The 22,178-nt window shown below is 47.8% G+C and overlaps 1 protein-coding gene across 4 annotated transcripts in view; it reads right to left on the minus strand.

The window, feature by feature from the left end:
• Positions 1–22,178, minus strand: part of PLS3 (plastin 3) — an 84,699-nt gene that overhangs the window by 35,053 nt on the left and 27,468 nt on the right. For 2 of the 4 annotated variants that reach the window (XM_030576059.1, XM_030576060.1), the window contains exons 2-3: positions 5,841–5,937; positions 411–497 (exon numbers count right to left, since the gene is read on the minus strand). In XM_030576059.1, the coding sequence (XP_030431919.1) occupies positions 411–477 (67 nt within the window). In that variant the 5' untranslated portion in view covers positions 478–497; positions 5,841–5,937. Of the gene's footprint in view, positions 1–410; positions 498–5,840; positions 5,938–19,624; positions 19,730–22,178 lie in introns of those variants that run through there. The other 2 variants (XM_030576058.1, XM_030576061.1) reach the window with 2 other exon arrangements.

The raw sequence follows: 22,178 nt of genomic DNA on the forward strand, positions 1-22,178 counted from the left end.
TAAGACATCACCCAGGCCAAGTGCCTAAAATGATGTTTGTTTGTTTTGAGACTCCACTTCCACCAGGGTCAGGAGATAACTATGAATCTGGCCAAACAGGGATCAGAGGCAGCCCTGCACCTGCTGGCTAAGACAAGACTGTCCAAGGAACAGGCATTGCATGTATTTCACTGGCTTGCCCATGACATTATGGGGGACGGGGTTAAAGGGTTCCCATGAGAAGGCACAAGTGCAAAGCACTAAAATGGCACCAATAGCCCACCTACCGCTTCCCTGGTGTTGCTGCTGACAGAGAAAGAACGAACCCATCAGTCTCTGTTGGTGGGTCTGAGTGTGCAGACACAAGCAAGGTGATAGGATCTCACCTCTCTGAGCTGCTTCTTAAACCAAAAGCAGGAAAAGCTACTTACCAACTTTGGCAAAGGCCTCTCTCAGTTCTTCCAGCTCATCTTTGGAGATCTGCGTGGTACTGGCCATCTCACAAACTTAGTAAGTACCTGCAGGGAAAGAGGAGAGTTCATGAAACAAAAAAGTTTTGTTCACGTGCATTTGCTTCTGCAGTTATGCTACAAAAGACTCTGCACGCAGATAAAGGTGAGGACAATTCTTCTGAACACTTATCATCCCAGGAGGTCTTGTAGTTGAATTTCTCTAGGCAGCAAAATAAACAGCTGTTGAGTTTAGATGGAAAGGAATGCCCAGCCCTGCCAGCCTTATTAATATTTATCCATCTGTGTCTTCGTTTTATGAGCAGCCCACACTGTAACTGCTCTTCGTGTTCCATTGAAGCATCTGTCACAGCTGTGTGCCATAGTCAGAGCTGCTTGAAAAACGAAAAGCTAGTTGCATGAAAAATCACTCAAAACTAGAACAACCAACATTCCTCCCCTGTTCCCAATGCAACTTCAGAATATTATTTTCTTCCACGTTTATCTAAACAATTACATTGCTATCAAAAATTTTTATTTACCAAAACCTAGTTTTTGGCAAAACAAAAGATTCAAAAATATTTGGAAAGAAGTTCCCAGAAAAGGCCCCAAATTCTTTCACAAAAACCCAAACTGGCACAAACAATAACTGCTTCCAAAAACAGGCCATTTTTAATTTGTAAAACCGGTTTGAAAAGCATCAATTGTCTTTAGCTATCAGCATCCTGAGGAGGAACGGATGAGCCAGGGGCTTATTTCCAACGACACAGGTCTCCAAGCAGCATGGTTCTGCAAGACATGGGACAGGGGCAAGCACACAGAAGGACGAGGGGCTCTATGCCATGCTTAACATAAGAGCGTATGGAAACTAAGTATTATTTTGTTCAGACTAATAACAGTTCCTCTGCCCTGGGTGCACTTCAGATGCACAGAGTTGAGCAGTGCCTCTCCGTGGGCTGCAGCTGACCCCCGCACGGAGGCATTTTTGGAGGAACCCACAAGAATGGGGCAAGCAATGGGAGTCCTGGGCACAGCACACATAGGCTATGCCCACACTGCAACTAAACACCTGCGGCCAGCCCGGCTTGGGCTACGGGGCAATGAAAGAGACCCATGAGCCAGGCCAGCCACGGGCGTTAACTTGCACTGTAGAAATACCCCCTTTGCTCCGGCTCATCCTCTCCTTGGAGGGAAGTGGCAGGGCCCACGCACCACCACTCTTTGTGGCAAGCCAAATTCTCTTTCCCCGCAGGCCACTACACGGACCCTCAGTAGGGCTGGTGTCTGATCTGCAGAAGGGAGAACTCTGCCTTCACGCTGGTGTGGGGGCCCCTGCTGTCACCAACAGCGGAGTCACGAGGGGGTGACAGCAGGGAGGGCACCTAACGCACCAGGGTCCTCTCTGCTGGGCGGCGCTGGCCGGAGGTATCAGCACACACACAGTGCTGAGGTACTGGGGTAGGGCCATGTGTCAGACCTGCTGGCAGGCTGTGCGGCTCCTTTACACTGGTTAAATATTTACAAGGTTTAGACAGATTTAATTTTATGAGAGCCAAGCTTCTGTGGTTTGTCACTGCCTCAGGGGCTGGCGGCCTAGGCACAACTTGACAGTACCTCTGCCTGCCTTAATCCTGCCCCAGCTGGACACACTAGACTGTAACACAGGCCCCATGTTCACGTGGACTTGGGGACATGACAATGGGATCAACTGGAGAGATCAGATCAGAACCGTTTCTTCCCCATGTAGTGGAACAGCCCCCGTGAGCCGGCAGGTGGGGGAGGAGAAGGGAGCTCATCAATCTACGTTTTGTGGGCTGGCACGAGGAAAGCTGTGCTCCGCTTTGGCGCCATTTGACCCAACAAGGCTGCGCATGCACTCTGATCTGCAAGCCGTATTTGTTGCTCCAAACCGTGGCTCGTTGGGATTCTAAAGTTTGGAATGTGTGTTTGCCTGGGGTTGTAGATATGAAGTTTTATCTTGTTGAACTATTTATTGTCTCCAAACCACACAGTGTAACAAAGCAAGAAAGGCTGGGCAGAGGCAGACTGATGGGAAAGCAAAGCAGATGGGAGCTCATCCCCATTGCCTTATTGCAACATGCTTTGCAGGGGGGCGACTTGTTAATTCACTGGCTTTCAGCAGATGGAAGTTGAAGATGGTATTTTATTTACACTCATTTATAAAAAACCCAAATAATATTGCAGTCACAGACCCGCTGACAGTCCCTTAACTATGGCAGCACTAGACCCTTATCCTGATGGCACTTCCAGCAACGGCAGCACTCAGGGAGGTCGGGAATTGGACTATAGGAAGTAGGGGGAAAGTACAGCACACTGACGGGGCAAATGCCATGGCAAGAGGTCATCCAAACTTCAGCAAGCTCTAATATCAGGGCCAAACAGGCAGCAAAGACTGATGGGGTGTGAATATCCAGTTCAAGGTACGTAAACTGTGTGAAACCCATTCATCCACGGCTCTCTGGCTGCCCAGTCTGTACACGTCAGACTGAGATTTCATTTGGTTATCGAACTTTTACTGGAGCTTCCCCACAGACTGGGATTGTTTCAGGGTAAACCCAAGGTGTTTACCTGCTGGTGTTTACCAGAGGTTTGCCTCCAGTTGATTTGAAGCATAAATTTAATAGATTCCTGGATGTGCGGACTACTCACGTAGCTGAAATTCCATGACCACCACAACAAGGTCATTCAGCTGGTGAGCACAGCCAGGGAAGCCGTATGTTTGACCTGCCACACTGCTCATTAAAGAACAGGACCCTCAGCAGAAGGTGAATCTTCAGCATGAGGGAGCACACAGAGAGTTCTCCCAGAAGTGAGAATGCCAGAAACTCTACTATGGTGCAGATTTATTGCTTGAAAAAGCTTCAGGTTTTATTCTGCACATAAAGAAGTTTTCTTGTAACTTACTGCAGGTTTAGGAGACTTCCTACATTGAATTACCAACCTTCACTTTTCCTTCTCGTTCCCCAAATCCTTTTATTGGTACAGCTCTACTACCGTAAGGTTCTGCTAAGGTTTTCCTTAAAAAGCCCTTGGGAGAGTTTGTAATGTAACCACATTAGTATTCCAAAATAATGTCAACAACTTAAATCTGAATGAAAATGTCCTAGCTACTGTTACAGTGATCTTAGGGGTTCCATATAAGTGACAGTTACTCAGCTGAGTCAGTTTACTTTGTGCATATGCAATACTGAACATATGCAGTGCCACTGATGCTTTAGGAGAAACAGTCATTTCTGTGGGTCTTATGACAACAGGGGAGGAAGAAAACTACATGAAAATTGAGAAACAAACAGGTCGTTCTTCATACATGTGCTGACAAGTGGGAATGTTGAAGGAGTCGAGGGAGTGTTTAGGTACTTGGGAGGGGAATGGGAGGGGAATCTGAACCAAAGAATTAAGCAGCAAATACTTGGTCTTGTTACAATAGTGTTGAATAAAACCTCTGCTGAAATCTTGATTGTTTGTACAGCTTTAATGCTCAGGATGGCACCTATAAAAAACTGACTACATCTGAAGCAATTAGTTGTCCATCAACAAAGACAGCTTTTGAAAGTTAAGCATTATGTGCTACACCCACCTCTGAGCTTCCTTGTCAAGTTAAAATCTCTGTCTTGATTGCAAGCTGACAACATCCCTGCAAATTCTAGTCAGATTGCACCAAGCTTGTTTTAGAAGTTTTTAGACGTCATTTGACTGGACATGTATTTGAAGCTATTTTTACCTACTCTACCAAACCATAGCCCCACGAATTCTGCAGGAACCCTCCCTTTGGATGGGTGTGGCTTTGCAAGGCTCTCATCTGGGTGTAATTCAGCCCACATTTAGTGAGCCAGAAGTCACCAGTATATTTGCTTTGAAGGCAGAGGGATGAGGAAGACTGCTGTACCCTCTTTGCATTAGGTCAGCAGAACGTCCACTGCTCTCAGGGCTCACGCATTCTCAGCAACACTATCTAAACAGAATACGAGTTGCCCGTGATACTGGTGCTGTGGAATTACAGAATATAGTGGGCTCCCTTCCAAGCAGGCACCAGCTAGACAGAGTCCCCTGGACCTCGCACCCTCACCCGCGGTTCTGGTGCATTCTGCCTCAGGGGTTGTGAGAGAAGAGGTGTCCCGCAGGCACCAGACAAACCCCAGCACAAAGAGCGGGTATGCTATTTTTCCTGACACTTCAGACGTAGCCAGATAAAGGCCAGACATCGAAAAAGCAAACCACCGGTTGGTAAGTTTTACAGCGTGCCTGGGACTGACCACTACACTTGAAATGCCAGCTCCTTGGACCGCCTAGTGAGGGAGCATGGAAAGCACACTGGACGAGGACATAGTTTGGGCTTGGCCATGCATCTGCTTGAACGATCAAACGTTCAGTGTTTGAAGCTGTGTCTACACTGTCCAAAGGGCGCGTTTGACAGTGGGGTATACTAATGCTTGACAGCACCTCGTCTGCATGAGGATTTTAGAGAGAACTGGCATTTTGACCATGAGATAGCCAGGAGAGGTCATCTGTGGGCAAAGGTACAGTGCTGACCTCATAGTAGGAGGTGAAAGAGCCCCATTAAGGCTGTGCAGCAGGACCGTTATGCACATTGGTTACCCTGCTTTATACCCACTGCCCACCCTCCAGCCGAGGCAGTGAAGACTTAGGGCTGGTCTACACTATGGGGGAAAATCGATCTTAGATACGCAACTTCAGCTACGTGAATAACGTAGCTGAAGTTGAAGTATCTAAGATCGAATTACTCACCATCCTCACGGCGCGGGATCGATGTCCGCGGCTCCCCCTGTCGATTCCGCAACTCCGTTCGGGTTGGTGGAGTTACGGAATCGATATACGCGCGTTCGGGGATCGATATATCGCGTCTAGATGAGACGCGATATATCGATCCCCGAGCAATCGATTGCTACCCGCCGATACGGCGGGGAGTGAAGACGTACCCACAGATGGAAAGCTCTGCTAACCAGAGTTAGAGCAGAGGTGGCTGTCTAATCCGATCCGGCGAGTGCCTGAGCACAGCAGACACAGCAGTTGGCATGAGCACGAGGCAGCAAGGAAGCCTTTATGTGAGACCGCCCCACAAACCAGAGTTAAGGTCTCGCTTGCATGTGGGCTTTTCATCCATACAGCGCAAGGCAAGTTACCAGTGAGACCCCATCCCCACTTTACTGGCAGGGAAACTGAGGCACAGTGGTGACCTGCCCACTGGCACAAAGCCAGTCACAGACGTAGGGATAAAACACAGCAGAGGTGGGATTAAAACCAAGCTCCTCCAGAGTCCCAGTACAGTGCCCTGTCTGCTGGGGCAGTCCACCCTCCCATTATCTACCCCCCCACACACCCACACACACTTTAGCCTTCTCTTTCCCTGGGTGCCAAGCAAGTCTTACCTACCAAGTGATATTTCTGTTGGGATCAATGTCCCAGCCAGGGCTGTGTAGGAGCAGATTGTGGCCAGATGGAGACTTGTGCTATAGAGCGGTTTCAGGCTCTGCAAATGGAAAAATATAGGATTCAGTTAGTGAAGCCTCATCTACATCATTAGCACAATCGTCCCCAACTGGAGCAAGCAAACAGAACTACTCTGGCCTAAGCAGCACGCCCCAGCTGGAGGCGGAAGGCCTGGAGAGCGTATGTTTTTCCACTGCACGTATGTGCAGAGGCAACGGAATACAAGCAAGGAGTTGGCAGACCAGTATCTCCTACCGCTGCCCCATCACGACTTTGCTGAGAAGAGTGGCTTTTAGTTTGAGTTTCTGTCCTGTATCATCAAGTCATGCCCCAGATGTGCACTGGGTCAAAATTCTGCGTCAAACAGACATTGTACAACTTCTAAACGCACTAGACACTGAGCCAGGGAGTTATGGCATTAGCCACGCAGGCTCAAGGGTACCTCGGGCTTTGTATTAACAGCTTTTAAACACCTGGCCTGGTCGCAAACAGCTATTTAACACCCCTTGCTGCTCCAACGAACACCCCGTCAGAGCCCTGCTCTTCACCGCAGCTAGCTGGAGCCCTGGGAAATCGGCCCTCAGCCAGACTCAGGTTGACCTTCTGAAGCCGGGTCAGTCTGACTGGTTTGATTAGACAGGCTACGCTTGCTCAGAAGCCCCCTCCTCACACCCCCAAGCTCACCCCTTTCCCCTGACATGCTGCCTGAGCTTGCTGGCTTGCCTGCTACACCTCCCAGCTGTTCGAGGGAGAGCGACCTGGCCCTCTCCTGGCTAGCACCTGCAGGGGATCAGAAAGTTAAACCTGCTCTTCCTTCCAGCCACGTCCCAGTCAGAATCTTCCCTGGAGTGGGGAGGATAGGCTGTGGGGCCATCCCTCCATGTAGCAACCCCACAGCCAGGACCCAGGGGCCCTTTGCCTCAGGCTCTGGGTTAGGAGGAGTCTTTTAAAAGGACAGTGGCTACTGCATACAGGCAGGAGCGGCACCAAGGCAGGCCTGCCTGATCTTGTGGGATGGGACGGCAGATCTACCTGGCCGCTGCCCCCACTTTCCCTGAAGGTTCAGAATCAGGTTTATGGAGGCAGGGAACGCGAGGGGGAGAACGGGACCCTAGTTCTCTCTGGAGGGGGTGGGAAGAGAGATATCTGTGTGCAGGGCGGGTTTAAGCCATCACCGTTACAATGCAAAGACAGCACCAGGCACAGCAAGTGTGAGAAGGTTGGGGCGGGCTGGGCTGGAGCTTGGCAATGGGGCCCATGTCCTCCTGGAGGATGGTGATTCATTAAAAGCCACAGAGGAGAGATCAGTTCACATTTGCACAGCCCTACTAGCTCTAGCACGATTCACGAGCGATTAGCCAGCGCCTTGCGCTGAGCACACGGGATACAAAACAACACACACCAAAGTGTTACGGCTGCAACTTAATCTAGAAAGTAGGAATCTTCCACCAAGCTAGAGGAACCTATGGCCAAACAGTTCCCCAACAGTACAAGCCACTCCCAGGGACGGCTGGAAGTGTCAGGAAGCATTATGCCACTAGCCTCATGAAAATGTGCACGCCCCATTTAAAAAACAAACAGCTCAGCTTTGGGCGTGCCTGGATCCATGGCACAGCAGGATTTAGAAACGTCTGCTAACCGTTTTGGGCTAAGGCAAGGAGCTAATATCAGAAGTCTAAAAGTTCTGCAATGATAAAATTTCTGCAAACCCTGTAACATTAGAGATGCTACTACAAGGTAACAGGAAGCCAGCATTTACCTGTTTACCCCAGTAAGCAAACATGGAGACAGAGGGTATGGCTACACTTGAAATTTCCCAGCGCTGCGCGTAAACCACATCCTCTACGGGTGTAGCGTGCAGTGCTGGGAGCCGCGCTCCCAGTGCTGCTGCCCTGATTACACTGAGGCTTTGCAGCGCTGTATTTTGCAGTGCTCAGGTGGGTGTTTTTTTACACCCCTGAGCGCGAAAGTTGCAGCGCTGTAAAGTGCCAGTGTAGCCATGGCCAGATTTTAAAGCGTAAACAAGCAGTAAGGAAGGAACACACACCTTCCTCCACCGCACAATGAGATTCATCTAGGAGCAAAGACTCCCTGGGAAGAGAACTGCGGATTGCGAATGAGACTTGGGATGTTGAGCTGTCTGTAGGTGTCCCCAAAACAACCAAAATTAGAAGGCAAATAAACCCACCGTATTGTAAGCTCAGGGCCCTTCACCCTGAAGGTGCGATTGCATGGACAGCCCTTTCCAGTTTTGTAACCCAGAGACGCCCTGCTTTGCTATACGGTGCACTCTGGGGTGGCAGCGCCTCCCCCTTTACCTTTTCACTCAGGCTTGACTTCAGTAAAAGCCGCCGTTAATTTGCTAGGAGTTCCCACTGTTCATCCCTTGTGGAAAGCCTTCCCCTCAGCTCCCAGCCTTAGCCATCACATCTCCCCCTGTGGCTTACACCTCCTCCCATGCCTCCAACTCCACGGAGGAGCACAGTCCCTCCCCGAAGCTTCCCTCCATGGGGTGAGGATGATGGGGGTATTGCTCTGCTTTCTTTCCCATCTCCTCGAAAACTCTAAAGAGAGGGCTGCTCTTGCCTGGATGGTCAGTTGGCCTTTTCAACCATCTGCGGCGAAAAGCCTTTCCACAGAGCACTTTGAGAAGGCTTCACTCCCTTCCCCAGCAATGAAACATCACATCTGTGAGGCTTTCACGCCTCCAGCCGCGGGTTTCAGCTTACCCCTCGAATGGCCATACTAGGCCAGAAAGGCCAGCATTGACTCGCTCTCTCTCTCTCTCTCTCACACACACACACACACACACACACACACACACACACACACACACACACACACACACACACACACACACACACACACACACACACACACACACAGAGAGGAGCGGCATATCTGATGCAAGCTGAAAGCTTGCATTCTCTATTCCTCTCTGCTAAAAGGGAGCCAGGTGCGCTAGGCGTGAGGCACTCAGTCACAGAGGCTGGGTGCTGTGCGCAAGAGGCCTGACATCTCTGCAGAGGTGGCTGCTGCTTTGGACCAGAGGTTAAATGCCATGTTTGCAGACATCTGAGAAGGCGGAGAGAGTTTGCTGCCTGGCTGCCAGCAATTACAGCACATACTTGCAAAGGCTCCTCAGATTCCTTTGATTCAGGTCCAGCCGGGGAGAATTCTCTGGGGTTTTATTGCCAACAAGATCTGTCCTGCCATGAGAGTGCAGAGGGCTGCACTGCACATGCGATTGATCAGACACTCGTTATTTACCCCAGGCACCAGAAGTGGTCAGCGAGCCGTTGCCAGCATGTGAAAACAAAGGAAGTGACCTGTCCTCTCATTCTTGGTATCAGATTTGGAAGTCTGAAGTCTATAGTGTGTTTCCTTGTTTACCAATTCTTTCCCTGCTTTGGGAGGGGGCACATTTGTTTGTTACTGCAGGATCCTAGGCTGCTGGCATGTAAAGAGAAACTGAACCATTAGCTTTGGGGAAAGAAAAAAACCAGTGGTCTGTTCTGTTCATTCCCTCTCGGGCACCAGGCACCGGCCACTGTCGGAAGATGGACCTTTGGTCTGACTCAGTATGGCAATTCTTGTGTTCAGTGACATGGACTCTGCAGAGACAGGGACAACTGCAGGCTGAACTCTTGCCTTTGTCCATGTGTAAGTGGGAAAAGTTTCTGGTGACCTGGCTAGCATTTTCACTGTGACTGCTTCTTGTCTCGAAGCGTTAAGCAAGCCCTTGTTCCCGTGCAGGTACAGCTTTGCTTACAGTCGCAGGAGCCTTGTTGTTTGGAAATGTTTTAAACATCCCTAGAGTATTTAATGTCAGAGAAATAAAATTCTCCATGCAGGAGCTAGTGCACGTCGAGTTTCAGGCCTATGAATTTCAGCTCTGTTCCCAAATAAATTTTGTAGATTTTAAGACCGGAAGGGACCATCTGATCTGAGCTCCTGTATATCACAAGCCATTAAATTTCACCTCATTACCTCAATGTTTAGTCCAATGAGTTCAGTTAGACTAAAGCAGATCAGCTATCAAAAGAGTGACCTCCTGTGTCACAGGCAGACAGCAGGAGAGACCACGCTACCACCAACACCTGAGGCCCCTGCCATGGCAGAGAACTCATTAGGGAAGAGATGCCCAGATGATCCCATCAGGCAACCAGCACCTCCATCCTGCAGAGGAAGGCAAAAACCTTCCGGGCCCCTGCCAATGCAACATGGGGGGAAATTTCTTCCCAGCCCCAAATCTGTTGGTCAGTATAGGCTCACAGAATCGTAGGAGTGGAAGGGACCTGGAGAGGTCATCTAGTCTAGTTCCCTGCACTCATGGCAGGACCAAGGATCATCGAGACCATCCCTGACAGGTGTCTGTCTAACCTGCTCTTAAAAATCCCCAGTGGTGGAGATTCCACTACCTCTCTAGGCAATTTATTTCGGTGCTTAACCATCCTGACAGTTGGGAAGTTTTTCCTATTGCTTCTTGTCCTACCCTCAGGTTAACAAGAACAATTTACCTCCCTCCTCCTTTTAACAACCTCTTAACAGTTTTCAAGTATGTATGTCCCCATTCAGTCTTCTCTTCTCCGGACTAAAGCAAGTCAATTTTTTTTTTCAATCTTCCCTCATAGGTCATGTTTTCTGGACCTTTAACCATTTTTGTTGCTCTTTTCTGGACCTTTAACCATTTTTGTTGCTCTTTTCTGGACTTTCTCCAATTTGTCCACATCTTTCCTGAAACATGGCACCCAGAACTGGACAGATTACTCCAGCTGAGGCCTAATCAGCACAGAGTCGAGTGGAAGAATTACTTCTCGCGTCTTGCTTACAACACTCCTGTCAATACCTCCCAGAATTATGTTCACTTTTTTTTTTTTTTTTTTTTTTGCAACGGTGTCACACTGTTGACTCATATTTTAGCTTGTGGTCTACCATGACCCCCAGCTCCCTTTCCACAGTGCTCCTTCCTAGGCTGTCATTGCCCATTTTGTGTGTGTGCAACTGATTGTTCCTTCCTAAGTGGAACACTTTGCATTTGTCCTATTGAATTTCATCCTATTTACTTCAGACCATTTCTCCAGTTTGTCCAGATCATTTTGTATTTTAATCCTATCCTCCAAAGCACCTGCAACCCCTTTCAGCTTGGTATTATCTACAAACTTTATAAGTGTACTCTCCATGCCATTATCTAAATCACTGATAAATATATTTAACAGAACTGGACCCAGAACTGATCCCTGCAGGCCCCCACTTGGTATGTCCCCGAGCATGTGAGCAAGACACCTTCTTGGCATCTAGAAAGGATTTTCTATACTGCCTCAGAGCGCTGACCTACCTCACCTTGTATCCCATCTCCACCTGTGGCCAATCTCTGATGCTTCAGAGGAAGGCGAGAAAATCCAAATGCATGTACCCAACTGTGCATCAGAGAGAGACCTTCCTTCCTGACTCCTGCAGACGACTGGCCGAAGCTCTGAAGCATGAGATTTAATTATAGTTACCCTCATTTCCGATGTTTTCTACCAGCACTAATTAGAGCCGGAAGTGTTCAATTTTTTTTTTTTAATAATTGATGGAAATCAATGTTTATTTCAGCATTATCTATTTAAATTTTCATAGTTGCAGGAAATTGGGGAGGGGGTCCATTAGTTAAAGCTTTAAAACCATTAAAACACAATCTGTTAACATCACATATCAAAATACAGCTAGTGTATATCCTTATATCAAACTCGAAGTTCCCAAGCAGCACGGCTCTTACTTTGCCCATCTGTAAAATGGCTATCAGTGGGAATGTTTTTTTGTGTATGTGTGTGCATAGCTGTGTGTTCAGTGAAATCAATGTTTACTGCTAAAAGTATCATCCTTCCAACACCTAGCTATTGTGAGCATCTTGTGGCCAGTGCAGTCCTGTTTTCCCCAGCGCCCATTAAGGAAGGGAACAACAGAGCACTCATGACAGGTTCCAAGGCCAGAAGGGACCTCGGAGAAGTTCTGCCGCTCAGCAGCACGGGGCCATTTGAAGTTTCTTCTGAAGATGCTGAACCACCTCTAAATTGAATTCCACACTTATTCTTATTTTTTTAATTCACCACTCCCTGTTTCTGCAGTGGCTTTGATGATTAATTCAGATTTAATGTCAATTAGAACTTGGTTTATGGGACAATTTAGAAACTTTTAAAAAATCCCATTGTTTGTCCCAACTTTCTCCCTTCCCCTTCACCCACTCCCAATTTTCTTGCTTCCTGGAATTAGGAAGTGCTCTCACAATGGGAATAAAAGTACTTTGATTTGTTTACACTGAGTTTTTGTCTCCAGCCAGATATGTAGGGACCTCCAGAGCTCTCCACAAATATGCCTTGTCACGGAGTGTGGGGGAATCCGGTCCAGCACCCCTCTTCCTGGGACTCTAAGAGACTCTCAGCCAGCCAGGAAAACAGAAGGTTTATTGGACAACAGGAACGCAAGTTACAGCAGAGCTTGCAGGAACAGTCCGAACCCCTCAATCGAGTCCTTCTGGGGTTTCAGGGTGCTTGGATCTCAGCTTAGGATACCCTGAATTCCACCCACACAGCCCCAAAACGAAACTGAAACTAACCCCCTCCTGCAGGCCCCTTCCTTTGTCTAGCTTCCCGGGCAAAAGTGTTGACCTCCCACCCCCCTTGCCTAGTTCAGGTTACAGGCTCAGGTATTGTCCATCCCCTAAAGTCCTCCCCTGCTCTCCCATCCCCCATACAGACAGCCCCTACTCCATCACATGCCTACCCTGCAATAAAACACCCAGCTCAGTTGACTCGTGCTCACAGGGCTTGGACTGCAGTGCTAAAGATAGCAGCGTGGACATTCAGGCTCGGGCTGGAGCCCAGGTCATGGGGCTTCAGATCCCAGGCTCCTGCCCAAGTGTCTAGCCCCAGAGCCACAGCCCAAGTCAGCCGACCCAGGCCTGCTGTGGTACGCCACGCCACACCATGCCGCAGCTCTTTTACTGCAGTGTAGACGTAACAAGAGGCAAACAGGTGAGAGTGGAGTCCAATCAGGTGGCCTAGGGTATGTTGACAAATGTCACCATTTCCATGAACCCTGCCAGGTGCACCTGGCAAACCACTGAAGACAAGCACGCCAAGAGAGGCAAAGAGACTCTTTGTTGCTGCTCCACTGATTTGGGTGTAGACTGGAAGAGATTTTGCTCCCGTCACTACAGTGCTAGCTTCCAATATCCAGAGATCTGCCAAATTCATCAGGGGTGTTGAAATACAGTTTGGAGTTGGTCGCTGCAAGCCCTGTCAGGCGATCAAGGCAGGATTTGGAGACGTGTCACTGTGGGACAGAGCACTGCAGGATTTCCACCATACAGACACTCCTTCCCGCAGCAGCCGGGGATTATGGAAATACTTCTCTTGCTGGGATGCTTCTACCAGAGCTTGTCCGATAGCTTCCGGGACAGCTTTTTGCAGTGTTGTCATGGATGCACTGGGGCTCCTTCAAGAACACGGATTTGTTTGGGGCCGTGTGAGATGGAGGGAGGGAGACCAAAGGGTGGAATCCCTGAAGCCCTCCTGGGTGTGAGTTGCAAACAGGCTTTTTCAGATGTTCCTGGGAACTTCCCACACTCAAACTTATCCCCAGGAGATAAAAAACAAAAAGCTGATTTGGTAAGTCCAGAACCCTCACTTTGGGGAGTTGGTTGAGAAGGAGCGTTGGCTTCTCCGTGCTGTCTTGGAGAAAACCCAGGCTGGAAGCAGACTTGCCACCACTTATTCTAGGAACTACTCAAAGATTTCTCTGACCCAAGCAAGCCTTACCAACACACAGCTATATCCACTGGCTACACAATCAGCAAGCTTGGGGCTGGTGCTGGAGACAAACTCAAGCCATTAGACACAGAGACATTTAGCGTTAGCATGTTGGCAGGAAGTCCCAACCTGCGCAACTATGTTGTTAATAAACCTCACGTTAAAAGCACAGTTACTACTGGGAACGTAACCCCATGGTAACTTGACCAAAGGTACATTGACTCCAGCTCTGTTATTCACGTCACTGTATTGCGTAGTGTAGCATAGCATAGGTCGGCTTCCCGCGGCAGTGTAGACATAGCCAAGGCTGCTCAGTTCTGAGTGCTCTGCCTCCAACACGCAATGCAGGACAGGACACTGCTCACTCCAAAAAGGGGAGTAGCAGAAACTCTCCTGGGGGAATTCACCTGGCACACAGAGAAAGGGGGCTGCACCTGGGGGTGAGCAGCAGTTGTTCAAAAATGAAGAGTGGGGCTACAGATACATGTCCCAGTATTACCTCACGTCCAGCTGCCTTACAGATGGCACCACCACACCTCAGGCCCGTCCTGGGGAGAGAGGGAAGGATGAAGCACTGTCAGGTGGGATCCTCAAAGGCAAAATGACTCTGGCTGCTTCTCTTAGACTCAGTCCTCGGGACAGCCAGACCCAGATTGCCAACCAAGCCCCTGGTGATTCGGCCTCCCAGTAAAGGCTCCCTTTGTTTCCTACCAGCAGGCGTCTCCGGTGACAGCGTGCAGACAATTTTCCAACGCTGCTGGCAGAGGGAGAGGAGAGCGCTAGAGATGCGGCAGATGCTCGCTATGCAGGAACCGGTACAGCCTTGGTTAGGCAGGCTCAGGATAACCCCTTGACAAAAGTTAAACCCAGAGACCAGCCTGGACCAGGGGACAGAAATCCAGGTGGACAAAAGGGGATGAGGCAGGGAAGTGGGGAGACAGAAGCAGGGGCCACATGCCCCACAGGTGAGCTAGGGCTGCACTAGAGCACAGCTGGTGAAGATGCTCTGCGCTGACAAGACAGCTCTGTCAGCAGAACGACCCCACGCCTGCAGCAGTGCTTAGCTCCGTGCAATTTACATCACTCGGGAGGGCTTAGCCACACCCCTGAGCAACACAAATTATACTGACGTGACCTGTAGTGTGGGCAAGCCCCTAGAGGGAACACCTCCACTAGGGAGTAAGAAAGAAAAGGGTTACGTCCTGAGCAGCTACAGACAGTGCTACCTTTAAAGGAAGAGACACATTTCCATGTAATAACTGGGAGAAGATGGAGCAGAACAGGTTAAGATTCCCATTTGCTAGCTATAAATAAATCTGTCTTAAGTGGCAGGATGACCATATTCCAAAAACGGAGTTATAAACAAAGTATTCAGAATCTGTACAGCATGCAGCAGAAACCAGCTAAAACTACTGCTCTAATTCAATCTTAAGAGACCTGCTTGTCAACTATTTCTGAAACATTATAGTTCAGCTAACATCTGTATTATAGCAAAGCAGCCACTCCAGCCTTAATGCATGGGCCATCACAAAAACAAAACCTGCTAAATCGGTTTCCTTTACACCCAGATTACAACAAGATTTATTCACATCAACTGTGAAAACATGGCCGCAGTCCTTCCTGTTAACTGAACTCATGACATTGCTTCGCGTGCTGCAAGGAGCAAGTGCTCCTTTCAAGACATCTCCCATAGCGGTGTGCCTTGTGGGGAGACAAACAGTTGCTTCTGTCTGGAATTTGTAACCCCTGATCTCACCGGGTTTCAGCTCCTTTTCAAGGGAGTGTTCTTGTCCTTAAGGCGCTGGTATTCAGCAGGCACTGGCTCTACCATAGACTCACTATGGCACCTTAGGCAAGTCTGAGTCTCCCTCTCTGGGCAGAGTGTTTCCTTCCTCCCAGCATCTGTCTGGAATGGAAACCGTTCAGAGCAGGAAGCCTCTGTGACTAAGTGTACAGAGAACACCAAGCACAGCAAGGTCTCCAGTGCTATGTGATATAGGCACTTCCCTCCTTGACAAAGGTGAGTCAGGCTACACCGCCTCCTCTCAGACACCACTGGCCCCGCACATCAGACCCTAAGCATCTCCTGACCCTTTGGGTTCCAAGCAGCTGCTCTTCCCTGGACATTCTCCAGCCTGACCTGGCCAGCATTCAGTGTACAGCAGGGGTCCCCAATGCAGTGCCCATGGGCGCCATGGCGCCAGCTGGGGTGTCCAAGTACACCCGCTTACTGGCCGGCAGATGAGCGTCAGCCAAAATGCCATCGACAAGCAGCAACATCCAGAGGTGTCGCTGCTGAAATGCCACCGATTTTCGGCAGTATTTCGGCGTCGACACCTCTAGATGATGATGCTAGTCGGCAACGACGCCTATTGACATTGCCGCTTGTCAGCGGCATTTCGACAGATGCTCGTCCGCCGCCACGCTCCTCCGTGGCTCGTCGTCTGGTGCCCACCAGACGGAAAAGGTTGGGGATCACTGGTGTACAGGGATCTCATTCTTTATGGCTATGAGATGAGACGACACTGCCTCCCCCAATCCTGTCCTCCCCACCACACCCCCAGAATTGGGCCCTATAACTCATATCTTCTGAGCGGGGCACAGCGGGGAACTGACCAGCATGCAGGTTACATTCACATGCCAACACAACGGGTTGAATCCAAGAGGTCTTGATTGTATTTATCCGTACCTCGGCCCACATTCTCTCCTATGCAGCGATCCCATAGGACTATGTTAATGTGTACTAGGCATCTTCCAGGTTGTGCCAGGTGCAGGGTCTAGACGGGGCCACTGACTCGAATGCGTTGTGCTCTCTCCAGAGCACTCAGCCTGGCTGAGTTCACTGTGGCACCACATACACAAGCCCTCAGGCGTTTTACATATAGACCCCATCCCTGAAAACAAGCTTATTTCAGTCATAACTGAGCGTTGTTCCATTCCCGACCCATAAAGGAGTTAGACTAAAGCAGTAGCTCTCAAACTGTTGTACTGGTGACCCCTTTCACACAGCAAGTCTCGGAGTGCGACACCCCCCCCCTTATAAATTAAAAACACTTTTATATCTTTAAACCATTATAAATGCTGCAGGCAAAGTGGGCTTTGGGGTGGAGGTTGACATCTCACGACCCCCATGTAATAACCCTGTGACCCCCTGAGGGGTCCCAACCCCCAGTTTGAGAACCCCTGGACTAAAGCTAGTTTCAGCAACTGCTTTCACACATCCATTTGTGTGACCTTTTTCAAAAACACAGGAACACTCTCCAAGCAGTTTTCTGATCAATTTTAGAGTCAAACAGAAGCAGTTTTCACGTTGTGAAGCCAGGAATGAAATGCCACCACATCAGAGATTTGTGCTCATTATGCAGATTACAAATAATACATTTTAACAGAAAAACACCGAACAACAAGTACATCCCTGAACTAGCAACAAGCCACTCTGAAACCCAAGAGACCATTATCATGACCAAGAACTTACTGTATTTTCAGGGGTTTAAGAAGAATTTCAGCTGACAGCTTCCTTACTAGAGAGAGAGCTGATGATCAAAATGGCATAATTAGATATGGGAGGGAAGCAAGAACTTGACTGAGGGAAGAGAGACCACTCAGCCAATGGAAAGAATTTTCTCCCCTTGGTACTAGAAAGAACTAAAGAAAGTAAAAAGGAAAATAACTTCTTGCCCTGCATTGAAGAGTTTCCTAGGATGACAGGTTTCAGAGCAGCAGCCGTGTTAGTCTGTATCCACAAAAAGAACAGGAGTACTTGTGGCACCTTGGAGACTAACAGATTTATTTCAGCATGAGCTTTCGTGGGCTACGGCTCACTTCTTCCATTCTACTCATCCGAAGAAGTGGGCTGTAGCCCACGAAAGCTCCTGCTGAAATAAATCTGTTAGTCTCTAAGGTGCCACAAGTACTCCTGTTCTCTTTTTCCTAGGATGGTAGTTCTACGGAAAAAAAAACTGAGCATTTCTTCATAATCCTCTCAAGATTAGTGGCAGGGAGCAAGGATGCTCCTTTACTGTAGAGAGGCTATTAAATAGGAGACAGAATCTTTAACAGAAGCAGATAAAAATTATACTAAGGTTAGACTGAAGTACCGAATAGCAGAAAATCTCTGCCAGCCTTTCCCTCCCAAAAAGATTGCAAACCTTTGTGAAATTAAATTTGTATCTGGTGTAGTGAAATTAAATTTTCCTTGCAGACAGCAGGGCACTCCAAGGGAATACATTTGTCAATGCAGTCGTGCCCAAGGCAAGATCAGTTGAGCTCTACTGCCGCACAGAAGAGGCAGCGATGAACCTTTGTGATATGCACCAGAAGTTAATGGATATTAAGGCCAGAAGGAACCATTATGACCTAGTCTATCCTCCTATATAATAAAAGCCAGAGAATTTCACTCAGGGATTGCTGCATCAAACCCATAACTTCCGGCCGCATGCCTCGGAGAGAGCTGCTCTGACTTTAAAAGCCTCAATTGACCGAGCATCCACCACATCTGCAGGTAAGTTGTCCAATGGTCAGTCACCCTCACTGGTAAAACTGCCCTTTTTCTAGTCTGAATTCACTGAACTTCACCTATCATTTAGATCAACTTTTTAATGTAAGATCCTCTTTGCAAGATGTAAACTCAGGCCCTAAAGCCAGTTTTAGACTAAATGATATACCAAGGTATTTCATTCTGTACAATTAGTGTGTGAAGAAGCCATACAAAATTCAGTTTGATAGGCAGCCTTAGAGAATAACTCTCGTGCTTTCTATTAAGTGCATCAACTGATGACAACTTTTTCTACTGGACAAATAATATTTTCTGATCTAAGTTTTAAAGTTCATCAGCATAAACAATAAACCACCTCAGTCTAGTGCTCAGTATCTGAAAATGTCTATTAGTGAAAATGGCATCATTACTCAGCATGACAGCTTCTGCTGAAGTGTGGCTTTCAAATTAGCCACAGGGCTACTTTTCACTATGAAACTTCTTATGGAAGATTAGTGTATTTCGGCCTCAGACATCAACACTTCCTAACCTACAATGCCAGATCCCTTCCATTCACAGAAGCACTGTTTAAATACACATGGCTGGCATGATAGGAAACAAATGATCACAGGGGTACTGACTCCAGTTTGCTGGAATCCTATGAAAAAGAGCATTTGGACTCCAGAGCCAGCAGTATTCCCAGATACTCCCTCAAAACGTGTTCTTCATGCTTGGATCCTTCATACGGGAAGCAGATGCAGAGTGCTACCAGTGCTAAATGTTTAGCACCTTTCAGTCAGTTACAGCGGAATGCAAGCTGAAATGGTACTAGCATTTAAAACTCTGCAGAAAGCCATTGAAATGATTAAACTATGGTAAGTGCTTGCCGGGGAGGTGGGAAGAGAGGACCACAGTCCAGCTAGTTTTTAAAAGAGAGAGTTACCATATGTCACTTCACTTCACTCTCTAACCAAGACAGCTAACAAACACTGAATTATATTTACATCTCAGCATTTCGAACAAAAGGAGAGCCACAGCTAGCATAGGGTTCAGAGCAGCAGCCGTGTTAGTCTGTATCTGCAAAAAGAACAGGAGTACTTGTGGCACCTTAGAGACTAACACATTTATTTGAGCATGAGCTTTCGTGGGCTACAGCAAGTTGTTAGTCTCTAAAGTGCCACAAGTACTCCTGTTCTTTTTGCAGCTAACAAACAGTGACATCTGATCAGGACCACAGATGAAAACCACGTTCAGCAGGATTTGGTTTGCTTCAGCTAAAGCTGTTCGCTTTGCATATCGGGCTACAGCATCAGAAGCTACTGCAAAAAATAAGGGAAAGGTCTCTCTCTCTCAAGCATGCACAAATCCATATACGAACTACCAGCATCCAGGGCTACCAGGAAATGTAGTAAAATTAAGCTAAGGTTATAATGCTGGCTCACAGAATAAGACATCCTTACCTTTCCTCTTCCTGTTCTGAGAGGAGAGCAACCCTGCTCCCTTGCATAGTCCCAGGACTAATGGCACCTTCACCCAGACCCACGCCCAGAAAGTTAATCTGGAAATCCAGCATTCCTCTCACAATTGCAATTCTAAACAGCAAGTTACAACACTTCCTGCCAGCAAATGAGAACATGCTGACAGAATGCTACAACTTAGAATATTCTTCCCGGGAAGCAAGCATTACACTGCAAAACATTTACCAAAAAAAGCTGCACATTTCTCCCACATCCACCGCTGCCTCTCCAGACCCTTACAAGTGTACGCAGTTCAAAACTGGCCTGTGTACTCTGTAATAACTACATAAATAAAAAGTCCAGCTACTTTTAAAGAACAAACCCACTCGTCTTTCCTATAACACTATCAACAGGCTCCACATCAGACATCACAAGGAAAAGGCAGTTACCAAGCAAGCATTTATTACATTGGATCTCCGACTTGATGTACAGAAATAAAACCTGCCGGACTTAACCTTGATGGTGGTTGTATATGCTATTCATGTTAAGAAATAGCTTTTATTAAGCCCCTGTTTTAGAGGGCCAGCCACCACCCCCCCTTCACGCTAGCAGGGGTGATTACTCCACCTGAATAAAACTTTCAGGTGACTGAAGAATTTAGAGTGTTAAAGAATCAGTGGTCATTCTGAAGATTAAAGAAGTCTTGCCAACAAATTTTAATTGCATTTTATTAACAAAAATACTTTATCCAGGAAAATGAGTGATCTGGTCTCAACGGCAGCTGAGGAGCACACAGCACAAGTCAGGAAGAGAGCAAGAGAAATACAAAGGTGGCTTTAAATCTACCTTTTGTGCTCCCTTGATCTTGGATTGGCTGTGCACCAGGGCAGTCCCACTATGCATGTTAGAACAGTCTAAAGGCTGCTCTAACTTACACTAACTGGAACAAACAGGGCATATAAGGATACCCCAGCCATGCATTCTACATCCGGTACAGGAGTGGATAGCATAGGCTGGTGTAACTGATTGCCTGAGGGAGTACACAGTACTCCTGTCCTTATCCTTGAAAAAAGCGGTTCAGGAGATAGCTGTGTCGACCCTGAACTTTTTGAGAGCACTACGTGCAGGTAGGAAGAGTGCTACATAGAACAAAATAGCTAGTCTAGGCAAAACTACTTAAGACACTAAATAAGATTCATTTTTTATTTGTTCTGTTTTAAAAAGATAATCCTTATTCCCCCAGCCTTCTGCCCAACCCAACAGCAAGCCACACTGCTAAGGTGCAGGTGTCCCTTATGAATCATCTCCATTCATGTCACCACGTACACTATGCATGCTGTTCTCTGCAGGATTTTCCTTCGTGAGGAACTATCAGTATATAATGTATTAACTTGACATCTAGTCCTCACCTGGTGGTTCTATCCCGGAAGTGTAACTGGGTCCCAGACCATAAAAAAAGTTTCCGTTTACGAACATGCAACAAGAAAGAAGAAACTTACAGAAGGTCACTAGCCTGAACTGTTTTCTCTAGGTTTTTTGCAAGTGAGTTGCAAATGACAGCAAGACTGAGATACTTCAGATTTACCACATGGGCTTTCAGACATTACAAAGTCTCTTGGTATCATGTGGTGTCCTTTATATGTTCTCTCTGTACAAATAAACTCTGGATTTCCTGACTTCTTTGCATGCTCTCAAGACAAGCTATGAACTCTAAGTACCAGCATCTTCACTCTCCAGATAAAGCTCCAAGGGGCTACTGAGCACTTGAAGAGCAGCTTCTTCCAATTACCCCTCTCCTCCTCTGGCTACGGGAAGCCGATGGGGCTGGGACACTGGGAAGAAATGCACACCAGCAGCAGCTCGTGTGTGGGAAAGGTCATGAGACAGAAGCAGGCATGAAGCAGGCACAGCCAAAACCAAAAACCCTAGAGCTTCTCAGTTTGCTGGATCCTCAGTAATATACTTCTTCCTTCTCCCCTGTACCTACACTGTCTGAATCTGGTTCAGACCAGCACAATGGCGCCTTTGAAAGCTGAGCATTGGCAAGACAAGGAAGCTTGCAGTGCTGCTGCCTATGTCATTCCCATTGTCAGCTGCCAGCGCTTCCCTAAGGGGACTTCAGAACCGCAGAGAGCAAGCTCTGAATGTACCATCAGTGTATAACGTAATACACCCCTTAACTCTTCACAGAGCTGTAAAGACGCGAGTATAAAGCGGGAGGTTACGTGTTAACTAGTCGTCCTGTACCTTGAGAAGCAGTTAGCTCTCTAAACCTCTCTGAATCCAGTACTGTCAATGCATGTGCAGTTCCGCTCGAAAACCTCAACCAGCATTAAAGCCAGTGCTAGTCATCCCAAAGTCATGCTCTGAGCCACTCCCTGGAGTCAGAGCAGTGGAGTAGACAGTTTCAGGAACACTCCCACTTCACTTCCTAGGGCATGCCTGGTCAGATCTGGTTTCTCCTGTTCTTGCACAACAGAAATCTTACAGCCCACTCAATATATGATCTCAAGAGGGGAAAAGAGCCTTTCAGGGAGATTTACAGAATATGTCTGAA

Source organism: Gopherus evgoodei, chromosome 9 (genome assembly GCF_007399415.2).
Source record: "Gopherus evgoodei ecotype Sinaloan lineage chromosome 9, rGopEvg1_v1.p, whole genome shotgun sequence".
Classification (NCBI taxonomy): Eukaryota; Metazoa; Chordata; order Testudines; family Testudinidae; genus Gopherus; species Gopherus evgoodei.